The following is a 25310-nucleotide window of genomic DNA, read 5'->3' as shown; positions in this document are numbered from 1 at the left end:
TCTTGGGAGTGAGGAGGTGAGAGGAGATAATTAAGTGTAATAAAGGCAGTATGTTAACTAGAGAGGCAAGTACCATCACCATCTAAGGAAGACGCGATTCACATACAAGGGAATGATCCAGGAAGGTTTCTGGGAAAAGATAGCATTTGAGGCCCACCAAAAAAGACGAGTAGGATTTTTTGGTGGGCAGTGAGGGAGGAAGTACGATTACTGGCATGACCAATGACGCTGAATCATGAAAGTGCTTGTCATAGATCCATTTTCTTCTCTGAGAGCCTTCTGTGACCTGCCGAAACCCATCCGCGATACTCAAAAAATGTGTGCTTCAGTGGGCTCACGTCTGAAGTAAGACGCTTCTCTGGTTGTTACGTTCGCTAATCTGATTTTTGTTTTGTCAATATAGATGTCAAAATTTTCCTCACTGTATACATTTTGATTTCTGAAGGTTTCAAGCTTTGTTTAGTAGGCAAGTTCTGATTCTTTCATATTTCTTTCTGCAACAGATTAATCTTGTATTTTGCCTGCTTCGAGTAGCATTTATCAACCTAATTTGTTTGACCTCTTCTTGGTCTCTTATCTTCAGAATCATCAGCTTTTAGTCTTTGGGTTCAGTGTAGCTGTGGAAGATTGTACAGTAAGTCCCCTACATATGAACGAGTGCCGTTCTGAGACCGCGTTCGTAAGTCCAGTTTGTTCGTTGGTCCAACAGAGTTAGCCTAGGTAGCCAACTAACACAATCGGCTATATAGTACTGTACTGTAATAGGTTTATAATACTTTTCACGCAAATAATACATAAAAAAACAAAAACAAAAAATAAAGAAAACATTTTTAATCTTAAAGTACAGTACCTTGGAAAGTACAGTAGTATAGTACAACAGCTGGCATCCAGGGGCTGGTGTCAAGTGAACAGGCAGGAAGAGTTACTGGCTGGAGGAGGGAGAGGAGGTGGGAGATGGCAGAGCTGAAGGATCATCAGCAACAGGAGACAGTGGGCAAGCTGCAATCTCACTCATGCCTGATATGGATGGAACGTACATTTGCATCTGTGAAAGTTCGCAACTTGAAGGTTCATATGTATCTTTTCTGTCATTCTCTGGCCCTCTCTGTGAGATTGTACCTCACAGCTTTGACCAATTAAATATCAGTAGAAGTGCATGCACCACTTCCCAATAGAAGCTTTAGGAGTTATTCTGTGGTTCCACCACCATATTTGTCTCTCTGCCCCAAAATGACCCAGTCCAAGAAAGGCACTGCTTCTTCAGTCAGTCTGGATCCTGGAATAAAAACCATGCAGAGAGCAGAACCACAGACACCCCAGAGTCAACCTATTATGTCAGTGAGAAACAAACCTTTGTTTGATAAGGCACTGAGGTTTCAGGGCTGTTTGTTACAGCAGCATAACCTAGCAAAAGCTGATTGTTACAGTAGCCATTCAGGTAAAGATGAGTTCAAGGGTAATCTTCCTTGGCTCAAATGCTTCTTTGCACGTGTCTTTTTTTCAAAGTAAAAGTACTTCTCTGACCTGTAAGGAAACTAAACAGCCTAAAGCAGTGCCCTCATCTCTGCCTTGCAAACTTCTTAGAAGCCCTGGCCCTAACTGGGATCCTCACAACCTCACCACACCACGAGAAAGCCCTTATCCATGGAAAACCCCCCATCTCCTCCAGTAGACATGGGCCATAGTTCTCTTCACTTCTCTGAGATCACACCCGTTATGTCTGGGGCCCAGTGCCCCCTTCAGCACCAAAATGACAGAGGCTGAATCTGGGATGTCTGAGACCATTATATTGATGGCTCCACAATCTATCGTTATAACAGGCAAAACCTTATGCAGGGAGCCTTCCTAGTGTTTTACCAAAGGAAATCGCCCACTCAAGTGGTTAAAGTGCATTCATAATAAATCTGTGTAGATCTCTAGCCCTGAACTGAAGATTGTGTTTGAAGTACGTGTTGTATAACCTCCTCCAATAGACAATGAGCTCCTCTAGGGCAAGAGGTTCCTCTCATTTCTCTTTGTATCCCCTCATGGTAGGACTTAGAACTTAGCTTCCACGTGCCACCTGATCAGCCTTTACCAATATAGTAGTGCAATAAAAGTTACGATTGCTAAGGTAGAAGCTTTCAGGGTGCAGTGGGACCACGGAAAAGGGAGTGATCAAGTTTACTTGGTGCCAGGTGTGTCAATAGGGGCTTCGTAAAGGAAGTGACATGTGAGCTGGGTCTTAAAAGATAAATAAGTGTTCTTTTGCCCACAGAAGGGTGAAGGAAGCGAGGTAAGAAGGACATTCCAGTGAAAAGGAAAACCAAACAGCAAAAACTCGAATATAGAAGCCAGCCTGGGTTCACTTTTTGATCAAGTTTTTCTTTTTCTGTGGTGTTAATAGAAGGCTTTCTGTGGTGTTAGTAAAAGGGCAAAATGACATCTTTAAATAGTATGTCTCTGTTTTAGTGATTTTTTTTTTTAAGTCTCAAAATACTCTCATGACATGAAATAAAGTACAAAGTAAGTGATAGGCAGGTACATACTGCTGACAGAACAACAATACTAAAAATGTATAGAGGGAATTCCATGGCGGTCCAGTGGTTAGGACTCTGTGCTTTCACTGCCGAGGGCTGGGGTTCAATCCCTGGTCAGGGAGCTAAGATCCCACAAGCCAAGCGGTATGGCCAAAAAAAAAAAAAAAAAAAAAAATTATCCTCAAGGATACAGAGACCTTTACAACAAAAAAAATAGGTTTAAAAAAAAAATGTTTTGAGCCCTCTTGACATGAAGAAACGATGCAATGGCCAAGTTAGAGTAGGCTGTTGGCCTGACTCATACTTCAGTTCCCACAGCAACTGGGATGCCTCACTCTGCCCTACAACATGCTGTTGGCAGTAGGAGATGCGCTATGCCTGTTGTGCAAAATGGCAAAGCCAATTCATCGGAAAATAATATCTGGGCACTACAGTTGTCTCCAAAGATGGCTGCTGTAATTCCTGTCCTGTAGGCACATGAGAGGGGAGGCTGGTTCCCCTTCCCTTGAATCAGGGCTGGCTTTGTGACTTGCTTTGTCCAGTAGATGGCGGTAGAGTGACCCTGGGCCAGTTTGGGGCTTCGCCTCTATGAGGGCTGGCCAATTCCTCTTTTGCTCTTAGGAACCAGTCATCATGGAAGAAACTCTACCACCCCAAGCCCGCCATGCTGTGAGGAAGCCCAAGCCAGCCACGTGACAACACCTGGAGCAGCACAGAGGCACAGGTGACTGAGACCTTCCAGCCCAGCTTAGCCGCCAGCCGAATGCAGCCAGGTGAGCGGCTCCACCCGACAGTGTGTGGGGCAGAAAGATTGCCCGTCTGAGACCTGCCTGAATTCCTGGCCCACAGAATTGTGAGAAATCATAAATCATTGTTTTAAGCCACTAAGCTTTGGGGTGGTTAATTATGCAGCATAAAGAACTGAAACAGCACTGTGTCCCAGGCACTATGTCAAGCATTCCCCATAGATTGTCTCCTTTAAGTCTCCTAAGAGCTTTAGTAATATCATTCCATGTTCAGATGAGATTGTCGGTGGCCATAGACAGAGGCGGTGGGTGACCTGAGATCTGCCTCTCTTAGAACCTGTGCTCGGAACTGCCAAACTGACTGCCTGCAGAGTTGGTGAACTCAGCCAATGTGCTCTGTCTCCACAACCAGGAGAATGTGGGTTGTAAAACAGTTAAGAACCAGACAGCAATTTAAATGCATACTCCAGCTCTAATGCATCCTGCCTCTGGGCAAACAGGGAGGTATGCTGGACCCATCTTGGCAGCTGGAGTCAAGAGGGTCAAAAATGGAAGGGTCAAGGAAGCTAAGAAAGGAAGCTTGGAAAAAGAGCCATACAAAACTGAAACTTTTTTTTAATTAAAAAAGTTTAATTTTAGAGTCAGGTTTTAGCCACTATTGTAACAAAATCCCATTCAAAGTGTCATTAGTTATTCATCCATTCACATTTGCAACCAGCACTCAATGGGATATAAATTAAGTACCTCCTTAGCCATCTAACACGCTACTCCTCAAAAAACAGCCTTCAGGGTGTTTTATATTAAATATTTCTATTTCATAAAGAGTTTGTGTAATGAGGAGGAACCAGGGACACTAATGAAATACACAAAGCAATAAACATTCCTAATGCTATTGGAGCACACATGTTGACATTATGGTAGGAACCCCATTGATTGGGCTTCACTAACCATCACTTTTAGCATAATTTTCAATGATGGAAGAAAGAGGTTAGCATGGTGCTGAGTACACACAAGGTACTAAACCAGACTGACTGCACTAGTTTCGACTGGGCCTTAATTATTTAAGGGGCAATAACATACAACATTACAGCTTGATAGTCCCCAACTTGACAAAGGAGATAACAGAAATAGACTAAAACTACAACATGAGAGATTTAGGTGAGACACAATAATTATCAGATATAAAGAATTATCAAAAGTCTGATGGAAATACGTATCTTATTAAATGGATTATTATCTTTAGCATAATACACTATGTTGGAAGGTGGTATAGTATAATGGCTTTGTTGCTTAATAAGTTTGATCTTGATTAAGTCATTTAAGCTCTCTTTGCCTCGTTTTCCTCATCAATAAAATGAGGACAATAATGGTACCAGACCAAAAGCGAGCGGTGTTGAAAAGATTACCTAAGTTCATATAGATAATGCATCTGAGCTAGAAGAGCCAGTTCTACTAGGATGCTTGTTGTGAAAATGCAGATTTGTTCCAATGCAATTGATATATCAGGGAACAATTTGAGCACACCAAGACTTCCCTGTTTGCTCAGGCCACTTTTTTGTCTGTGAGAAACATGAGACAGAAGCAGAAAAAGCTGCACCCAGTTGACCTGAGTCATGCGGGGACTACACATGTGCACACATGCACACACTCAGACGTCGGCCAGCTACGTCTGACGTGACAGTTCTCCATCAGACTTCAGGTGACCCTCCTTCCACCCCTTCACAGTAAGTCACAAGCTGCAAACACTTCCACAAGCAAACATCAGGTCTTTTCCAAGTTAAAATGCTGCACTTATTTTAGCATTTATGCATTTCTTAACCTTTGAAGTGTGTAAAAGCTGCTACCATTTTATTCCATTCCTTTGGTTTTTTTTTAAATGTGTCACTGATGAAGGGTTTGAGTGTTGTGCCCCTAATCCCATTTTTCCCAGAAGCCCTGTGGCTGTTTTTGCCAATTTTTCATAGCACAGTGTTTTTTAGGAACACATGTATCACATTATAGCAAAACGGACTGTATCTGCCACTAATAAGCACTCAAATAGTGTAATTATTATTGTTGTAATATAAGAAACTGACATTTGGTGTATATGACCTGGCTATTTTCTTAGATCATTTTATCTTTGAGTTAATTTGATTATTGTCATCATTTAGTTTGAGTACTGTCCATCTTGCTGTTATTAATGTTACTGTTGTTGTATTCGTATTCAGGAATGTCTTTATGATTTGCATATTTGTGAGATTGCTCAAAGTATGTGAACCAGAGATGCCAAAAATTCTAAATGTTATTTAAATAAATCCAGTCAATGTTAATCCTGTAAGCAGACACGGGAAAACCACACTTCACACCAAAGCAGGGGAAGGAGTTAGGGCTGGAAATGAGCACAGTTTGGGCAACAAGTATGAATCAAATACTGCTGGACTTATTTACTCATTTAATCCTTGTGACAACTCTGTGATGTAAGTTTTATTACCACTATTTGACAGATGAGGAAACTGAGGCCCAGGGAGTTTATATAACTTCCCCAAAATGAAAGAAACAAGGAGTGATGAAATTAGGATATGCACACAATCTGCTCACTTGAAAGATAGTATGGCTTCCATTACTCCAATAATAGAATGTTGTGACTCAAGAAGCATGTTGGACAACCAGTAAATACCTGCTGACAGATCACTGACAAGCTAAAATCTGTCTTTCAGAAAGGCATTTGACATTCAAAAGGTATTAGATCCCTACCGATGTACACAGTATAGTACCAAGATGTTAGCTAATTAGACCTTACCATCTCTCACGGACTGTTGCCGATTCCCTATTAGCTGTTACCCCTCCTAGATTCTCTCAATCTTGACTCTTCTATGCTCTCTAAATTCCCATGCACGCGCTGCACACAGAATTGATCTCAGCTGGGTTGAATCAACCTCTTCTATACCTACAACACCAGATACTTTCTGGTCCCCAGATACACCGTGTATTTCACATTGCAGGTGGTGTTTTCTCCACACAAATGGAGAACTCCTCTTGTTCATCTTCCTGTTCCCCCTCCTCAGCCCTTCTTAGCCCCTGACTATCTACAAAACTCTGCTCAAGTTCTTCCTCCCTATGTAGACTTCCCCCCACCTCCCACAGTTTGCCAAAGCAGGTGCTATTCTGGAAGCGTTTGCACCATAATCATTGCTTCCATATCTTTCTCCAGCACTTGAGTATAAGCTCTCAAAAAACAGTGACTACATATTATTCTTCTTGGAATCCCCAGGACCTAGTAAGAGTCAGGTACTCAAAATAATGCTTGTTGACTAATGCACATGACCAGATTTTAATCATTTTAAAAATAACCTAGAACAAATGTTTTGGAAAGTCCATAATTTGACTCTAAAATGAACATTCTGGGTCTGCAAAGAGTGATTCAGAACACTTCCAGGCAAAAATAACTGAACTGTATTGTTTCATATACTGCACACTTTGAAGGTCAAAGTCCTATTCTTACACAGAGTTTCTAAGCCACAATACATCTAAATCAGTTCTTTTTTATGGAACGCTCCATAAAATTTTATTACATTTTGAAAGTCTCTACATTTTATCTTTTAAAACCATTGATTTTTGTCCTCCTTGGGAATTGCCCCAGCTTGGAGAAGCTTCCCTCTGTAACAGAAGCCTGATGAGAACCTGCTGCCCCGACCGGTGAGCACATCCAAGCCCATTTGTATGTGGAGTTGATGGAAACCATGTGCATTTGTGATGACTGTGAGAAAGTGGTCCCTGCTGTATTCCAGAACTTCCTAAGGAGAAGAAACTTTTGTTTCTCTGTAAGGGTCTGTGTTTCTTTGTATCTACTAAGAAGAAACTTTTGTCTTCTTGGCTACCAAGACTACCCAGACCTGTCTCCTTTTCCAGTACACGGAAATATAACTCCTCCTCCCTTTTTTTTCCTTTTCATAACTGCTTTGGCACTAACTGATGATCTTTGAGGGGCCAAACCAAAAAACTTGTGCAAGAAATATGAGTTTTGACAGAATAAGTTGAAAAAGGAATACCTGATGGATATTGATGGATAAAACCATTGGATAAGCACCAATGGGCAAAACCCTAACTGAAGTTCCCAAGGAGATACCTAGATGCATTCTAGTTGGGAAATGATGTGGCATCAGTAAATTAGTTATAGATGTATTTGCCAATTTCTGGAATAATAAAATTAAGAAAGTTCCTTTTGGAGATTAGAAGATGTAATTTTAGGAAAAATTAAAAGAAAGTCTATTTTGTACAATTAACAAGTTTTGAAAAATTATGCTATAGTTTTAAAAATCTATAGTTTTCTGAAAGATTTAGATAAATTCATGGGTTCAATAGCCAATGGGTATGTTGCAAAAGAAAAACAGGGCTATTGATGCCTCTGGGGTCTAACACATTGGAAAATCCTGTCCCAGCACTGAATGCCCTTTATAAGAATACAACAATGTGAAACTCCACTTTTGACTTATTCTTATGTTAGTGTTTACATATTCTCAAAATCTGTAACCTTCTGTTGGAAGTCAAAAGCAAATAAAACACTAGGTGCTCAAGAATGAGATAAAGATATAATACAGGAAACTTTAACAAAGACTGAGGAAGGCAGAATCCTTTGGAGTCCACCCTGAAAGTCTTAATTTCCCTGAACAAACACCATTATCTCACAAAAACACGAAACAAATATCCAACACGCGTACCCATTATCAAGAGAAGCATTTTTTGCCTTATGTGTAAATATCTTAGGTTTGTCTAAACCAGTGGTTTTTATTTATTTTTTTTTCAGAATAAACTGGATTTAATCAATTTTATCAGATTCTTTCATGAGTCTCAGATATTCTTGTATCCTGTATTATTTTTTTCTTTCAATTTCCATATATATATATTTTTTAACATCTTTATTGGAGTATAATTGCTTTACAATGGTGTGTTAGTTTTTGCTTTATAACAAAGGAAATCAGCTACACATATATATATATATATATATCCCCATATCTCCTCCCTCTTACATCTCCCTCCCACCCTCCCTATCCCACCCCTCTAGGTGGTCACAAAGCACCGAGCTGATCTCCCTGTGCTATGCGGCTGCTTCCCACTAGCTATCTATTTTACGTTTGGTAGTGTATATATGTCCATGCCAATCTCTCACTTTGTCCCAGCTTACCCTTCCCACTCCCCGTGTCCTCAAGTCCATTCTCTATGTCTGCGTCTTTATTCCTGTCCTGCCCCTAGGTTCTTCAGAACCATTTTTTTTTAGATTCCATATATATGTGTTAGCATACCATATTTGTTTTTCTCTTTCTGACTTACTTCACTCTGTATGACAGTCTCTAGGTCCATCCACCTCACTACAAATAACTCAGTTTCGTTTCTTTTTATGGCTGAGTAATATTCCATTGTGTATACGTGCCACATCTTCTTTATCCATTCATCTGTCGACGGACACTTAGGTTGCTTCCATGTCCTGGCTATTGTAAATAGAGCTGCAGTGAACATTGTGTAAACCAGTGGTTTTTAAAGTGTGGTCCTGGACCAGCAGTATCACATCACCTGAGAAATTGTTAGGAATGCAAATTTCTGGGCTCCACTCCAGACTCACCAAATCAGAACCTCTGAGGCTACAGCTAGCAATCGTTTTTTAACAAGTCCTCCAGGCTAAAGTTTGAAAACCAGTGGTCTTAGACCTGTGCTGTCCAGTAAGGTAATTACAAGTTGCTATCAAGCATTTGAAACATGGCTAGTCCAAATTGAGATGTGTAGTTAAGTGTAAAATTCACAATGAATTTCAGAAACATAGTACAAAAAAAAAAAAATTAAAAGATTTCACTAATGTTTTTATATTGATTACATGGTGAAATAATAATGAATTGGAATATCAGGTTAAACAAAGTGTACTGTTAAAATCAATTTAATCGGTTTTTTTAAAATTTTTAATCCACCTATAAGACAATTTACAATTACATATGAGCTGCATTATATTTCTATAGGACAACACTGCTCTAGACCAAGCTTCTTAAAAATGTAAAAATTCACTCCACAGAATTCCTATAGAAAATTATATAACCTCTGCTTAAATATTTTCAATGGCGAGGAATCCACACATGAGCACCTTCTGGACAGGTCTGTCATGTATATTGAATTAAGATCTGCCTTTCTGTAACTTCCTGTTTGTTTTTGGTTGTTTTGTTTGTTTGTTTGTTGTTTTGTTTTTTTCCTTTACCCTAGTTCTGACCTCCAGAACTACACAGAATAAGGATAACCTTTTTTTTTTTTAATATTTTATTTATTTAATTTGGCTGCACTGGGTCTTATTTGTGGCAGGCGGGCTCCTTAGTTGTGGCATGCAAACTCTTAGTTGCAGCATGCATGTGGGATCTAGTTCCCTGACCAGGGATCGAACCCAGGCCCCCTGCATTGGGAGCTCGCAGTTTAACCACTGCACCACCAGGGAAGTCCCAAGGATAACCTTTTGCTTCATGACAACTCTTCAGTATTTTATAACTTGAATCACTGTCAACAACGTGTCTTTGTGTTTGCTAGGCTGAAAATATCCCCTGTACCATCACTTGTCCACATAATGTGTGATTTCAAGAGCTTCTGCTTTCACAGTTACTCTCTGTTAAGCATGCTCCTCTTTGGAAATATCCCTCGTGTAGGAAAAATGGTCCACGTACTGGAAAAGGGCCAAAGTGATTTCTGGAGCTCAGGGCATTGTTACCAGACCCTCTGGGCTTATCTAATTCCAAAGGGGTGAGTACTTTCACTTGACTGACGAGAGTATTTTCCAAATCTGCAGGGATAGAGTTTAAGTTATAGAAAATGGATAACAACACAAATGTCGTATGCCCATAGCAGTGCAAATGATTCCTGTTCATGGCAATGCAAATGAAGTTTGTCTGGCAGAGAATATAAATCTCTATAAGTCAAAAACACATTTAAGTGGATTTTAGTTAATGAGTTAAATAAAATATTTGACACATATTCATTTTATTTTTGTGAGTTTACCTTTCTGAAAATTATGCTTTAACACCCCTGAAATAGGATTCCCAGCGCATAGGATAACGCAGCGGATGGGCTCTGAGCACCGTGGGGTCCTCTCTGCTTGCCTCGCTACTCCACATCTCCTAACTCCAGAACTTTCTAACGAGCTCATTAGCACTACAGAAACAAAACATTCATTCTTTTCTTCACAGATGATACTCTAGCTAAGTTTCCCCTACCGAATACCTTTTATTTTATAACTCAGATGCTAGATTTTTTTCTTACACTTATGCCTTTTAAATTTAATGTTGAGAATTTGAGTACATTATTCCAACCTGAGGAAATGACTATCGTATCATTTATGTCTCTATCAAAATGCAAACTGGATGCCAAAAATCACTCAGAACTCAGGGAGGCGTTGGGTAAGCAAACTCTGCTTCCACAGGAGGGATGAGAGAGAGGAAGAGGGAGAAGACCCTCTATAGAAGCAAGGGCAAGCAGAGGCTGACACGGGTGTTGTAGGACTGAGACTTATACAGTCTGAGGGCGGGGCCTGCTCTTCTGGAAGAATAATTCACAGTTGTCCACTCTTCCTTATGTTATGTTATACATCAATAAAATGACTCTCCTAAATCTTTCTACTGAATTTTAAAAATCCATCTTAGAAGTCAGAGTACACTCTTTTCATGGAATAAGGTGGTCAGAGGGAGCAACTTTACTCCTTTTGGGGAAGTTTGCAGTTTGCCTTTCACAAATGTTAGCGACTGGATGGTTAGCCATGATTCCTCCTTTGTTTGGATTGTCAATTGGAAGCAGTTTGTATCTTGTTGGTTATTTGCAAGAAGAGAAGGGAAAAGAAACAGCATCAAAATACAACCTTGAAGTGAGTACACTTTGTAAGTGAGGCTATTGCTAAATACGACTACTGTCCTTCGTGAAATACAAAATTATACCTGATTGATTGTAATGGTTGAAATTTTCCTCAGTGTTTTTCTATAATAATCATTAGCCAAAAACAACTCTCTAATCTTGTAATGCCAACACTGTACAGATATAGGAGCTTTTTAGTACTAAGCATATAATAAATCATCAAGAAATATTTTTTGATTGTCTTTGGATGTTAACTATAACATGTCCTGTGAGTATAAATTCCTGAACATTATTTTTAAATAAACACTCGTTTGTAGCAAAAAAAATAGAATAAAAATTTTACATTCATAATAAAAAATAATAATAATATAAAATTAAGAATATAAAATTGCCAGAGCGCCTTCAAGGGTCTTGCAAGTGACCCCGTGAAAGTAAGGGACCCTGATCTGATCTTCTTTGGCTTCCCTGTGAATCTGTTCTGCATCAGCTAACTGGCTGGCACAGAGCAGGTCCTCAGTACCTGGGCTGATTTATGCACGGTCACAATTTTTATGTCATTGTTTCTGTGACTCCTTACCTCTTATGAAAGATATGTACAATGGACTTCCCTGGTGGCACAGTGGTTAAGAATCCGCCTGCCAATGCAGGGGACACAGGTTCAAGCCCTGGTCCAGGAAGATCCCACATTCCTTGGAGCAACTAAACCCGTGCGCCACAACTACTGAGCCTGCGCTCTAGAGCCTGAGAGCCACAACTACTGAGCCCGCGTGCCACAACTACTGAAGCCCACGTGCCTAGAGCCCGTGCTCCACAGCAAGAGATGCCACCACAATGAGAAGCCCGCACACTGCAACGAAGACCCAACGCAGCCAAAAATAAATAAATAAATTCATTTAAAAAAAAAGATACATACAAGCCTCCATGCACCTATTCTTTATTAGGTTTGTTTAAAAGTTGTCCTGAGCTTATTCTGTCTTCTCTTTTAGATGTCTCATAAATAGCTCTTTTCAAGTGCCTGAAGTTAACTTGGGTTTTTCCCAGAGTGAAACAATGGGGAGACGGCTCTGAAAGCTACAGGTAAGTGAAATTGAGGATCAAATTTATAAAAACAAGTTGTCTTACTTTTGTAATTATAATACACTAATAGGAACTTTCAGAAGAAACTGACTGAGGGCCCTCGGGGGCCAGTGGTAAGTCCTAGCTCCCTGGGCAGTCATGTTCCCGTGTGTCACCGTGGGTGGTGATGAACCCAGCAAACTCAGATTTCTCACCCTGTCCTATGTATTTTCACCTTCTAATTCAATATTTTTAAACACATTAAAAGAAACGCCCAAGGGCCCTGAAAGTCAAGACCAATCACAAAAGGGAAGCCAGAGAGCGTACATGAGGGTGAAAGAGTTCCCCTTTGCCTCTGTGGAAGAAGAGAAGAGAAGAGGCACGTGCTTTAGCGCTCACCCAGTGTCCCGTCGTTTTAGTAACGTGAGGGAAAACCTCCTTCCGCGGTCCCTTTCACCTGCCAGCGTTCCATCCCCGCTTCTCGAATGCTCACTCTCCATGGGCTGGGTGGCCTTGTAAGAGGTAGAAGGCCACGCTGCTCATCTGCCTCTGTGCTGTCTCCCCAAGAGCTGAAGGGAGAGAAAGATCCTACTGCCCTGCATGCGTGTGTTGCCGATAATTTGGGTGGGCTTCTGTTCTCATTGCTGTAGGGTGAATGAAAGGGTGTGTGATCCCCCACGTGTGAATTTGACTTTCAGCTGAGCCCACTTCTGGAACAGTTTATGACTCACACGAGCCCCCTTTTGCGAGTCCAGGCCCCCACCTCATACCAAGGGAAGTGGTCTGTATATGTCCACAGGACTGTAATGGCATAAATATTTAATGACCAGAGCATGTGTTCAGTAACAGTAGAGTCTGGAAGATTCTTCCCTTTTAATCTCACTGTACAGTGTAGCCTGGTAGTATTTAGGACCAAATTCCAGCTCCCCCGATTGCCAGCTGTGTAACCTCGGCAGATCACTTAAACTTTCTAAGCCTCACCTTCCCTATCTGTAAAACGCAGTAAGATGTAATAGCAATATTTACCTCTTATGTGATTATGGAGATAATGTATTTAAATAGTTTCCTGCACTGCCCAGGACACCTTCAGTGCTTAGGAAAAGGTTAGCTGCTGTTACAACATTTGTCATTTGTCATTATGTATTGTAATGACTTTTTAACCCTTATATTCAAGTGTACGTAACGTAAAGTTTACCTGTTGAAAGTGTACAATTCAGTGGTTTTTACTGTATTTACAGAGATGTACAGCCATCACCATAATCTGAGTTGAGAACATTTTTATCATCTCAGAAAGAAACCTTAGGGACTTCCCTGGCGGTCCAGTGGTTAGGACTCTGCGCTTCCAACGCAGGGAGCACGGGTTCGTTCGATCCCTGGTCGGGGAACTAAGATCCCGCATGCCGCACGGCAACCTTACGCCCATTAGCATCACTTCCATTCCCCCACCTCAACAACCCTCCACTGTGAACTTGAATAGAAGTGGTGACAGTGGACATCCTTGCCTTAGTCCCAGTCTTAAGGGTAAAGCATTCAGTCTTTCATCATTTAGTATGATCCTTGTTGACAGTTTTTGGCATATTTATCAGTTTAAGGAATTTCCCTTCTGTTCCTAATTTGGTAAGTGTTTTTATCATGAAGGAACGGCAGATTTTGTCAAATATTTTTCTGTGTCTGTGGAGGTGATCACGTAGTTTTTGTCTTTTATTCTATTAATATGGTGTATTTCATTAATTGATTTTCTGATGTTAAACCAACCTTGCACTCCTGGAATAAATCCCGAGTTCTCATGGTGTCTAATCCTTGTTATATATTGCTGTATTTGGTTTGCTAGTATTTTAAGTATTCAAAGATAGGATTGTATGCCTTAATTAGGTCTAAATAACTAGGTGCGTGATATAGGCTATACTATGCGTCCAAAGGGGCTAAGACTGGATGAAGTCACATCCTGCTGTTTGCGAAGGATACAGGGGCCAAACTTAGAGCAGAAAATCTTCCCTGCTCTAATCATGTTACAGAAATCATGTTATAGAAATCTGCTGGGTTTTGCATTATTAGGACTACCAGGCACCACTTGCAAATATAAATAATGCAAAAATGTATTTAGTAAACCAAGAAATATATACAGCTACATATAATGGGTTCTCCACAAATATCAATTGATGGTGTTAAAATGATATGAAGAGAAAAATGCATGAGAAAAACAAATGTCTGGGCCTTGAGAAAGATGACAAAAAAGTGATCAAACATCTATTCATTCACTTTAAAAGCATTTGTTGATGCTTGTGCCAGACTCTGGAGGGATACCAAAAAGACTGAGATACAGTCCTTGTTCCCAAGGGCTCCTAGTTAGTGTAGAGGGCAGAGCGATAAACAGATAGCTACATTTCAGAGCACTAAGCACAGAGTAGAAATATGTGTGAGGCTCAGAGGAAGCCCAGAAGGGGGAGTAAGGAAGTAAGTCAACCCTCCGTTGACTCACAGATGCAGAACTCGAGGGTATGGAGGGCTGACTGGATATTTATATAAGGGACCTGAGCATCCTCAGATTTTGGTGTCTGCAAGGGGTCCTGGAACCAATCCCTGCAGATACTGAGGGACCACTGTAATGGCGAGAATGTGGAGAAATTGGTAGGCCTTGGTAATCAGTCCATAAATTTACTGTGTAAAGAGGTTCTAGAACTTTTTGATTGTTACATAGGTTTAGAAAAATGTATTTAAACAATGCTTCTGTGGCACTATATGCCAGTCTAAGCATTCTACAATTGTTAATTCAATTAACAATCCAATAGGGTAGTGCTGTTATCATTCCCATTTTACAGATGAGAAAACTGAGTCTCTGAGAGGTTAAGAAAGTTGTCTGATTCAGACTGTAGGTGGTGCAAGCAGGATTTAAACCTAGGCATGCTAGCTTCAGTTTCCATGCTTTTACCACTATGCCAGGCCAGCGTAAGAACTTGACTTTTAACCTGATATGTGTCTCAGGAAATGCTTCTAAAACTTTAATGGGCATACAGATCTTTGGGGATCTTGTTAAAAAGCAGATTCAGATTTAATAGGTCTGATTTGGGGTCTGATAGTCTGCATTTCTGACAAGCTCCCAGGGGACGCCAGTGCTGGCAGTCAGGACCACACTTTGAGTTTCAAGGGTCTAGGATCTGCTGTCATTTTTTAAAAATATAATATACTCAGGAGTTCCCTGGTGGCCTACTGGTTAGGATTCCAGGCTTTCACTGCCGTGGCCCAGGTCCAATCCCTGGTCAGGGAACTGAGATCCTGCAAGCTACGCAGCACAGCCAAAATATATATATATAATATATTATCATATTATCATAATATATTATCATATCATATATATCATATATTATCATATAATATATATATTATATATATCTAATATATGATATATAATATATATAGTCTATAATATATATTATAATTATATAATATCTATATTATCAAAACAGATAATCCATTTCCAGGCCTTATAAACCAAGCATTCTATACATACATGTCCTTAGTCCACTGAAAACTACTGCTATGAATAGCATGTATGACATGAGGTTATTGGGGATATCTGTGCATCATCACTGGGTCCAGATTCATCTCCTCGATAAAAAACAGTGAAACTTAGGGGCCTTCCCTGGTGGTGCAGTGGTTAAGAATCTGCCTGCCAATGCAAGGGACATGGGTTCGAGCCCTGGCCCAGGAAGATCCCACATGCTGCAGAGCAAGTAAGCCCATGCGCCACAACTACTGAAGCCCGTGCGCCTAGAGCCCGCGCTCTGCAGCAAGAGAGGCCGCGACAATGAGAAGCCCGTGCACCGTAACGAAGAGTAGCCCCCGCTCACCACAACTAGAGAAAGCCCGCGCACAACAATGAAGACCCAACACAGCCAAAGATAAAAAATTAATTAATTAATTAATTTTTTTAAAAAATAGTGAAACTTAAATCACACTCTCCTTTGACTAACAGAACTGACTTTTCCACAATGCCTCATTTATTTTTCGTATTGCAGTTCCTCAAAAGTTCCATAAATGATTCTGTAGTGTTCTCTTTTCACCCATTAAATAGGCAATTTCTCTTTTCTTGGAAAAATTCAGGACTTATCCCCACTCTTTGAATACAAATGACTTCCAAAGGCTTTGCAGAGGGAGGGCTTGTTTCTTTTGAGGAACCTGAGTCATGAACCACTCTCTAAGAATCCACTCTATGTCCATGGGTTATTTCACAATTCACGGCAACTTCCAAAAATTTAAATTGGAGAAAGTAGTCAGAGCTCAAGAAAGTGTTTTGATTTTTAAATGATTGCTTTATATTTGTGCCAAATGATATTGTGATAATAGGAGCTGAGGTTCACAGCGCGTTCTCTGAAAGCAGGCAGTCCTGTAAGCACAGGCTAACTTCCTCATGCTTGCGCTGCAAGACTGTTCCCATGTATTTCTGATTGTTCACCGTTGTAAAACAGCTAACCATCTCTTGGGACTTCCCTGGTGGTCCAGTAGATAAGACTCCGCGCTCCCAATGCAGGGGGCCCGGGTTCAATCCCTGGTCAGGGAACTAGATCCCACATGCCGCAACTAAGACCCGGCACAGCCTAATGAATAAATAAAAAGTCAAACTCAGTTTCTAGTTCTTTCCTAAAAAAAAAAAATAGCTAACCATTTCTAGTGTTTATAAATAAGAGATACATGGGACCTCCCTGGTGGCCCAGTGGTTAAGAATCCGCCTGCCAATGCAGGGGACACGGGTTCCATCCCTGGTCCAGGAAGATCCCACATGCCATGGAGCAACTAAGCCCGAGAGCCACAACTACTGAGGCTGCACTCTAGAGCCCACGAGCCACAACTATTGAGCCCACGCTCTGCAACTACTGAAGCCCGCGCGCCTAGAGCCCGTGCTCCGCAACAAGAGAAGCCACCGCAATGAGAAGCCCGCGCACCGCAACGAAGAGAAAGCCCACACGCAGGAATGAAGACCCAATGCAGCCAAAAGTAAATAAACTTTTTAAAAAATAAATAAATAAGAGATACATGGTCATCAGTGCTCAGTAGCAGTTATTATTACCCAATGTTTGGTTGAGTACACGGGTACACAGAGAGGTGAAGCAGATTGCCCAAGGTCACACAGCTGGTAAACATGAGAGCAAAACCTGAAACCAGGAAGTCGAGATCCAGAGCCAAGCTCTGAACCACCAGGTTTTGTTGCTTCTCAAGAGTGAATGAAACCGGATAAGAGCCCTTATCAGAGAGAAACGGCGGCCTCATTTATCCATGACATCAGCTGTGCTTTCAAACCTACAAAGTAAAATGCGGAACGAGTCAACCAAAAGTTTCGCGAGTCAGCAGCAGGAAGTGGAACCATCACTCTTCAAACAAAGTAAGAGCGAGAGCTCCATGTACCTGGCCTCGGCCTGCGCCCCAAATGAAACGGACTAGAAGGGTTGGGGTCTCGGGGGGAGAGCCTGGATGAGGGCCCCATCGCTGAAGAGCAGCTCATACGAAGGGGAAGTGGCCGCACGTGAGGGGTCTAGGTGGAGTCTTCCCATAGACGATATGAACTGTGAGAGACTTTGGACGGGAGTAAGGCCAGGTCTGCCCTGGGCACATTCTCCAGGATGCATATACACCCTCTCGCTGTGGCCGTTTCCCTCAGAAACTCTTGACTCCCTGCCCTCCTACTAAGCAGCAGACATTCGGTTAACCTTGTTCAGCGATAGCCCAGTTATAGGATTTGCTTTAATCGGGTGTGGTCGGTGGGAAGCTAATCCACGAACCCTGAAAGGGGACAAAAGTGGTGTCCATCTAAGTTATCGATCGCTGCATAATAAATTATTCCAAAATATGAGTTTAAAAAACATCATCTCACGGTTTCTGTGGGTCAGGACTCTGGGCTTGGCTTGGGGGCTAGCCTCTGTCCCTCACGAGTCTGCAGTCAAGGTGTCACCTGGGGCTGCTGTCATCTTGGGGCTCTACTGGGGCAGGGTCTGCTTCCACGCTCACTCATGTGGCCACGGGCAGCCTCCGTCCCTGGTAACTGGTGGCCGGAGACATCAGTTCCTTTCCGTGTGGGTCTCTCCACAGGGCAGCTCAGGACGTGGCTGCCAGTTTGAGAGAGAGAGAGAGAGAGAGAGAGAGAGAGAGGGAGAGAACCAGGATGAATCCAGAGTCTTTTTATAACTTAACCTGGAAGAGGCATCCCATCACCCGTGCCCCATTCTATCTGCTAGAAGCAAGTCCCAAAATCCCAGCCTACGTTCAAGGGGCAGGGATAACACAAGAGTATGAGCACCACTGGGTCTGTCTTAGCAGCAAAAGGCAGACAGAGACGGTGGGAGAGATTTGATGAGGGGAAAGTCTTATGGAACCTTAAGATTGTAATATTTGATACAAAAACACCTCTCCACAGCCAAGCTGCTAAGCTGCCAGAAGCCTATCCATCAAATCATAGAAATATACAGGAAAAAACGCAGTGACATTTTCTCCCTTTTTGTCCGAGTTATCAGCGAATCCTCAGCAGTTTTCCTTCCCTGGCTGCGTCGGTTGACCCTTCAGAGCCCCAGGACTGGTGACGTGTCATCAGTTATGCTACCGGCATTTGGGGCTTGTATCTAGGGTAACAATTTGTCATCCATATTCGACACTTTTAGAGTGAAGGAACACTATTTCTAATTATATGAGGACAACGGGCAACCCAGGATGCCTGGTCGCCCTTCTCCGAGGCCACGTCCGTGCTTCTTGGAGAGACGTTCTCCCCTCCCTCATTTTCTCTCCCTCACCCTCCGTCTCACTGTCCTCTTCTCGTGTCACTCACTTTCCACACCCTCTCCGTATCACTGCTGTCAAAAGTGAGCTGGAGACAGAGGCATCACCCTTGAGCAGCGGCTGAGGATATGCTCCCCAGTTCACACCCCGTGTTGCCCTCCCCCCATCCTGGGTACCTTGTTCTGCAGCTGCCCTCGGAGATAAGGGAACAGCACACACGGTGCTCCTGCGGCGCTCCGGCCGTGACTCGGGTTCCCAGCCCCCCTCAGCACTGCCACTGCTGCCACTGAAGGGTGTGTCCTCCTTCCCCACCATCAACAACTCAAGAGGGGGGTGTGTGTGTGCGCGCGTGTGCATGCGCGCATGTGTGCCGTGTTCCCAGAAAGGACATCAGAGATTGGAAAGTATTAAGAGAAGTACTATCAGTATAGATGGGTTGGTTTTTTTGTTTTTAAAAAGCATCTCTTAAGTATCTCTGTGTGCAGAATGTCTACTGGCTAATGTACCATCACTTTGTGGTATTTTTTTACTTATGCATCTAGAAGTTAACACATCATTAAAAATATGTACTCTGGTGTTTGCCCCTAATCAGGAATAGGAGCTTTGTTACTAAAAGTGAATATAAAGATGAGGAACCATTGACCTCGCTTACCCAATATCTCCCAGCCTTGTCCCTCTCTAAGGAAACAGATTTTTACTGTCTCTTTTAGCCATCACCAATGGTTAGACACTAACCAGACTGCTGTTAGATAGATGAAATTTAGGAAACTACATCCGTGAACTGAATTATTTATTAAAATAATGCTGCTTTCCATTATTCAGTTAGTCTCCTGTCTTTCCTAGTCAACATCCTTTAATTCATCCTAAGAAAGCATGTATGTGAACAGAAGAATATTTTCTTAAAACTGAAAAAGAAATTTCTTATCTTAATAGCAATCATTTCTGGATCATCAACACAAGAGCAATCCACACTGAAATTAACAGCTACAGTTTCTAATGATCTGGAGAAACCATATGTCTTTTTAACTGTTCAGTCATTCAGGACAGATGAACATGAAAGTGAATTTTCTTCTTTTTCTCAACTCAAGCAAACTGAATTGGCAACAAATATGAAATCATTTTTCAGAGCTATTACAGCGTGCATGTACAGTATTATCAAATATAGTCTAGACTGCTGTTAGTTTTACAGCAAAGAAAGGTTTCTATCATATGGTCCTTATCAAGAGAATTAACTAGAAGGATTGATACATGCAGGGTAATATTCTCATGAGCTAGCTTTTAAATGTGTCACATTGTTCTCCATTTCAAAGGAAACTGAAAATAGATGCTCTATCAGTAATGTTTGTGAAAAACAGCCCATTGTCTGGGATTGACTGGGGTGGGGGGGGGGGGTATATTTCTTTATAAATTAAGCCTCTGGAAGAACCATAAAGTTTTTAAATCTAACAGGGTCTTTATAGCTCATCTATTCCAAGCCCCTCATTTTTTTATCTGAGGAAGCAGACATCCAGAAATATTAAGGGACCAAAGTAAAACAACTATTTAGTGTCAGAATTATGATTTCAACTGTAAAAATCTGTTTAAACCTAAGCACACTGCATGTAATTTTTTTTCTGAATAAAGACAGAGTGGAGAAAAAGAAAAATAATCCTTAGATTACTTTCTGTTATAAATATCCTTTCAGATTCTATAGATTTTTACCCCTTGATGAGTCTTAACTAGAATAAAATTCAACAAGTTGCAACAGAGCAAAACAAGGCAGAGGAACAATTTCCACCCCAAATAAAATGGAAGTAGCCTTTTTCTTTCCACTCTCAGCAACCAGGCCCTGGACCCTGCAGGTCTGAACACTGACAGAGCTGAGTGTCGCATTCCCACACCGCAGTTGGCCTTTCTGTGCGTGGAGCCAATGGACCTGTGGCCTCAGCTACGGCCACTTCAGTCTGCCTAAAGTCAGACGTTAAGAGAAAGGAGTCATGAAAAGCCTTTCTGTCCCTGCTCCAGAGGGGCCACTGTTAACTTCCCTGTCCCTGCTTCCCAAGTCAGGAACCAAGTCAAGCACACCCACCTTTTTTTTTTTTTTTTTTTAATTTATTTTACTTATATTTATTTTTTGCTGCGTTGGGTCTTCGTTGCTGTGCACGGGCTTCTCATTGCGGTGGCTTCTCTTGTTGTGGAGCACAGGCTCTAGGCGCTTGGGCTTCAGTAGTTGTGGCACACGGGCTCAGGAGTTGTGGCTCGCGGGCTCTAGAGCGCAGGCTCAGTAGTTGTGGTGCACGGGCTTAGTTGCTCCGCGGCATGTGGGATCTTCCCGAACCGGGGCTCGAACCCGTTTCCCGTGCATTGGCAGGCAGATTCTTAACCACTGCGCCACCAGGGAAGCCCAAGCACATCCGTCTTAAGCCAGCCTGAAGGAGCCACTTCTCAACAGGATCAGATTTCCCCTAATGCCTGATTCCCTTTGACCTCTAGGCCACTCACAGTGCACTGAATACACTGCAGGCTGTAGCTCATGTATTCCAGGCTTGACGGGGCTGAAAGTGAGAGTCTTGTGTCCAGAACACGTTAAATCAAGTTCCAACTTAAAACAACCTTTTTCCTGTCTCCTGCTTGCTGCTAAGAGCCATTTTGAAAAACAGGAAGGTAAACAGCTGGCAGGCTAAGCAATTCATATCTGTTCCTCACTTACATACTTGATCTTTTACATCTCAGCTCAAGGACACACAGGGAGACTCTGGGCTCTGCTAAATTAGTAGCTGATGGAAGTCCCTTGATAAATTAAAAAGAAATGAATTAATATCAGTGCTCGGTAAGGTGAGGCCTGAAGCACCTCTCTGGCAGAGATAACTTAGGATGACCCAGTTATGATTATAATGAAGGGCCAAATAAGATGATATTCCCAATAGAATTTGAAAAATTAGAAGATCGCACAGTAATGGTAACCCACATATAAACAATAGCTACCATTTTTTGAGCACTCACTGTCTAGCAGACACTGCTAAGCTATATACAAACATGATCTCATTTATTCTCATAACAACCCTGAGACAGAGGTTCAACTGTCATCTCCATTTTAGAGATGGTGCCCGGAAGCTTGGAGAGGCTCAGTAACTCGCCAGAGGTCACACAGCCAGGAAACAACGGGATCAGGTTTTGGATCCATGAAGTTTGACTCCAGAACCCACACTTAACTGCTATTCTACAACTATGATAAGGAACACATTTATCAAGTTATGATGTATTTGAGCATTTTTAATAGACACAAAATTATTTAAAGATCAGAGCCAAAAAAGTTATCATGGCTCCAAAGTTGAAAAGGGAGAAGGTTTGCAAAAACGGCCCCAGACCTAGATATGAAAGTAGAGGGCTTCCCTGGTGGCGCAGTGGTTGAGAATCTGCCTGCCAATGCAGGGGACACGGGTTCGAGCCCTGGTCTGGGAAGATCCCACATGCCGCTGAGCAACTAGGCCCGTGAGCCACAACTACTGAGCCTGCGCGTCTGGAGCCTGTGCTCCGCAACAAGAGAGGCCGCGACAGTGAGAGGCCCGCGCACTGCGATGAAGAGTGGCCCCCGCTCACCGCAACTAGAGAAAGCCCTCGCACAGAAACGAAGACCCAACACAGCCATAAATAAATAAATAAATAAACAGATAGACATGAAAGTAGAAAAGCCTGTGCAGGCCGGTAAGGAGGGTGTTTCCTCTTCCTCAGTGACAGCGCAGAGTAAATTTTCCCCGAATGGCCCTAATTCCAAGTGAGTAAAACCAAATAAATTCACACAATCAGCTTTCACCGCATTTCAACCTCATTGTTATTCTCTTGGAAAGTGTCAGAAGTGATTATGAAAGAATTGGAAGTAGAGTGTGTGGGACGCCCCCTGCAGAATTCAAAATACGGGCTTGGGCATAAAATCTCCACTCTGCATTTGTATCTTCTTTTCACTAGAGTGAAGAAGTCTGGATCTTTGGTTTCTAAGAACATTCCAAAGATGTTAAGCAGCTGGGAGAATGGTGAACAAATAGCAACCCTAAATTAAAATGAACCAAATTTTAACTCAGAAAAAAAAAAAATCACCTATTTTATTTCCATGAAAAGGCCTATTTTAGAGAAGAGTAACAGCCTTTTCCCTGGTTTGTGTCATTCGTGTTGTTGTTTAATCTTGGTTTTGCACATCTGAGAAGTTCTAAGATTTAGTGTTATTTTATGTAAACAGTTTCTAAACTTGGGTAATAGGGTTTCACTGCGGTCAAGGAGTTGGAACTCCGCATATTCATGCCATTCAGCTGAAGTTTTCCTAAGTTACATTTTCCCCTGCAGAACAGCTAGTTAGTTAATGTAACAGTGTTTAGATGAAAACATTTTGCCAACTCTTGTACCAAATCCTCACAGTTGTATTACACATTACAAAATTAGAAAACCACAGGTATAAATCGTACATATTTCTAATGTACTTAGTTTAGCACATGATAGTTTCCAGTTTGCTACAATTCCTTAGTGTTACCTGTTGAGAAGTCACAGGAATACACATTGGGTTACAGGTTGCTTCCAGAGATCCTTTTGTTAAAGGAAAAGTTACAACACTGGAAATGTACCCTGTGTTCATTTGTGTACCTTCCTTTTGATCCAACATTGTGGCTTTTGCTGATTTAAGAGAGGCCAAGTGCCTGCAGAAGTTCACTCTCGACTCTAGAAACAATCTGGTAATCTTCCAAAGCATTTAAGTCATTAATAATAGTGCCTGGCCTCTGCTTTAGAGGAACCGAGCTGGGCTTAGACAACAATAATATTATTTCATTTCCAAAAGCACTTGACAGATTGGGAAAGCTTATTAATTAATGCAGTTTGACCCAAATGAAAAAATAATTATTAATTTTATCACACTATGAAAGGAAGTGCAGAGGGATAAAGCAGCGACAAATATATATTAATTGCCTTCTGTGGGTCATACGCTCCTCACATGATTTGAACACTGGATACAATGACTCCCAAGATACTTCCAGAACAACCACCCCTCCTGAAGCTTACAGTCTTGCTGAAGGGTGGGGTGGGTGGGGAGGCAGACAGTTAAGACCTCAGTGGCAGGAGTCTGTGTTAAGTGTTGACATCCAGGAAGTAGAGGCCTGCACAGGCTGTGTGCAAAGCAGGGGAGGGGAGGGGAGGAAAAGGGAGGCAAGTCCCCGCCTCAGCTTGTGATTCGGAGAAGGAGATACACTTGTACTAAATAGGCTTTGCATTAGCCGAAACCCTATGCCGAAATCTCGGCCTCTGTGCACCGGTGCTGAATTGAATCTTAGAGACAGAGTTCTGGGTGAAGTACAAAAGAATAGCTTTATTGCTTTGCCAGGCAAAGGGAGACACAGTGGACTTGTGCCCTCCAGAAACTATGTGTCCCAACCTGAGAGGATTTGGCGAGGAGTTTTATAGCGATGGTTCAAGGGTGGGGTTGCTGATAAGGAGCAGGGTGTGTGCAGGGCACCCCCTCCCCACCCCCCACCCCCCCCACCCCCATTCCTGTAATCTGGCCCCGGGTGGTCTCCTGATCTTCTCTGAGGAATGCTTCATCAAGTAGTTAGCGTCTTCCATTGGTTGGGGTGGGGGGGGCGGTTAGTTCTGCAGAAGAGCTTAAAGATATTGTTCTGTGTTGCGCTTACACGGGGACCAGGACCCTGCCCCAAGGCGGCACTGTTGTTTCCTGACCGCTCCTCCCTCATCTCTGCATCCCCTCCCTTCCCTGATTAACAACCCTTTGAAAGGCTTCCATGCCGGGGAACCCCACAGGGTCCTGCTCAGTTTCATTAACACAACTGAATGTGAAGAATTCTGTGTGCTGTGAGTGATCTTTCCAAGGAGACACTGATCCCTGTTGTAGGGATCGGAGAAGGTTTCTTCGAGGAAGAGATATTTGAACTAGATCTTCAAGAATGGATAGAAAACCAGGAGGCAGGGGTGGCAGGGGAGGATTTCCAACAGAGCAGAGACTTGGAGGCATTAGGACAGGGAGAATTCAGGCACAGTACGCAGCACAGTGAGAGAGCACTTGCTGAGAAGCAGAACTGGCGAGGCAGGTGTGCAAGATTTTCAGAAGGGTGTCGGAACCGCAGGAAGTGCAAAGCTAAGTCTTCCCTAAAGCAAAGGTGGAAGTTCCTGATATGACTTCATTCAATTTTAAGCTATTAATTCAATACGAGAAACACTGATTATTTTGCTTCCAAAATCTCTAAAAGCAGAGGCCTCCCAAAGGCACAGTCTTTGGAAAGATGCCTGAGGCAATTCCTGTTCTCTTTCAAGTTCCATTTGCCATTGGAGTATTTATCAGGCATTCAGAGAGTTCAGCTCTTCTGCCTAGTTGCCTGGGGTGAAGGAATGTAGATGCCTCTTC

General features: G+C 42.3%; 1 protein-coding gene across 1 annotated transcript in view; it reads right to left on the bottom strand.

The window, feature by feature from the left end:
* CA8 (carbonic anhydrase 8) overlaps positions 1 to 25310 on the bottom strand; it is a 230125-nt gene that overhangs the window by 92817 nt on the left and 111998 nt on the right. The window contains exon 5 of the mRNA XM_036830406.1: positions 18114 to 18267. Coding sequence (XP_036686301.1) covers positions 18114 to 18129 — 16 coding nt within the window. The 5' untranslated portion in view covers positions 18130 to 18267. The remainder of the gene's footprint in view (positions 1 to 18113; positions 18268 to 25310) is intronic.

Source organism: Balaenoptera musculus, chromosome 17 (genome assembly GCF_009873245.2).
Source record: "Balaenoptera musculus isolate JJ_BM4_2016_0621 chromosome 17, mBalMus1.pri.v3, whole genome shotgun sequence".
NCBI classification, from domain to species: Eukaryota; Metazoa; Chordata; class Mammalia; order Artiodactyla; family Balaenopteridae; genus Balaenoptera; species Balaenoptera musculus.
The sequence above is the reverse complement of the archived record's forward strand: the minus strand, read 5'-3'. Positions and strand labels throughout refer to the sequence as shown.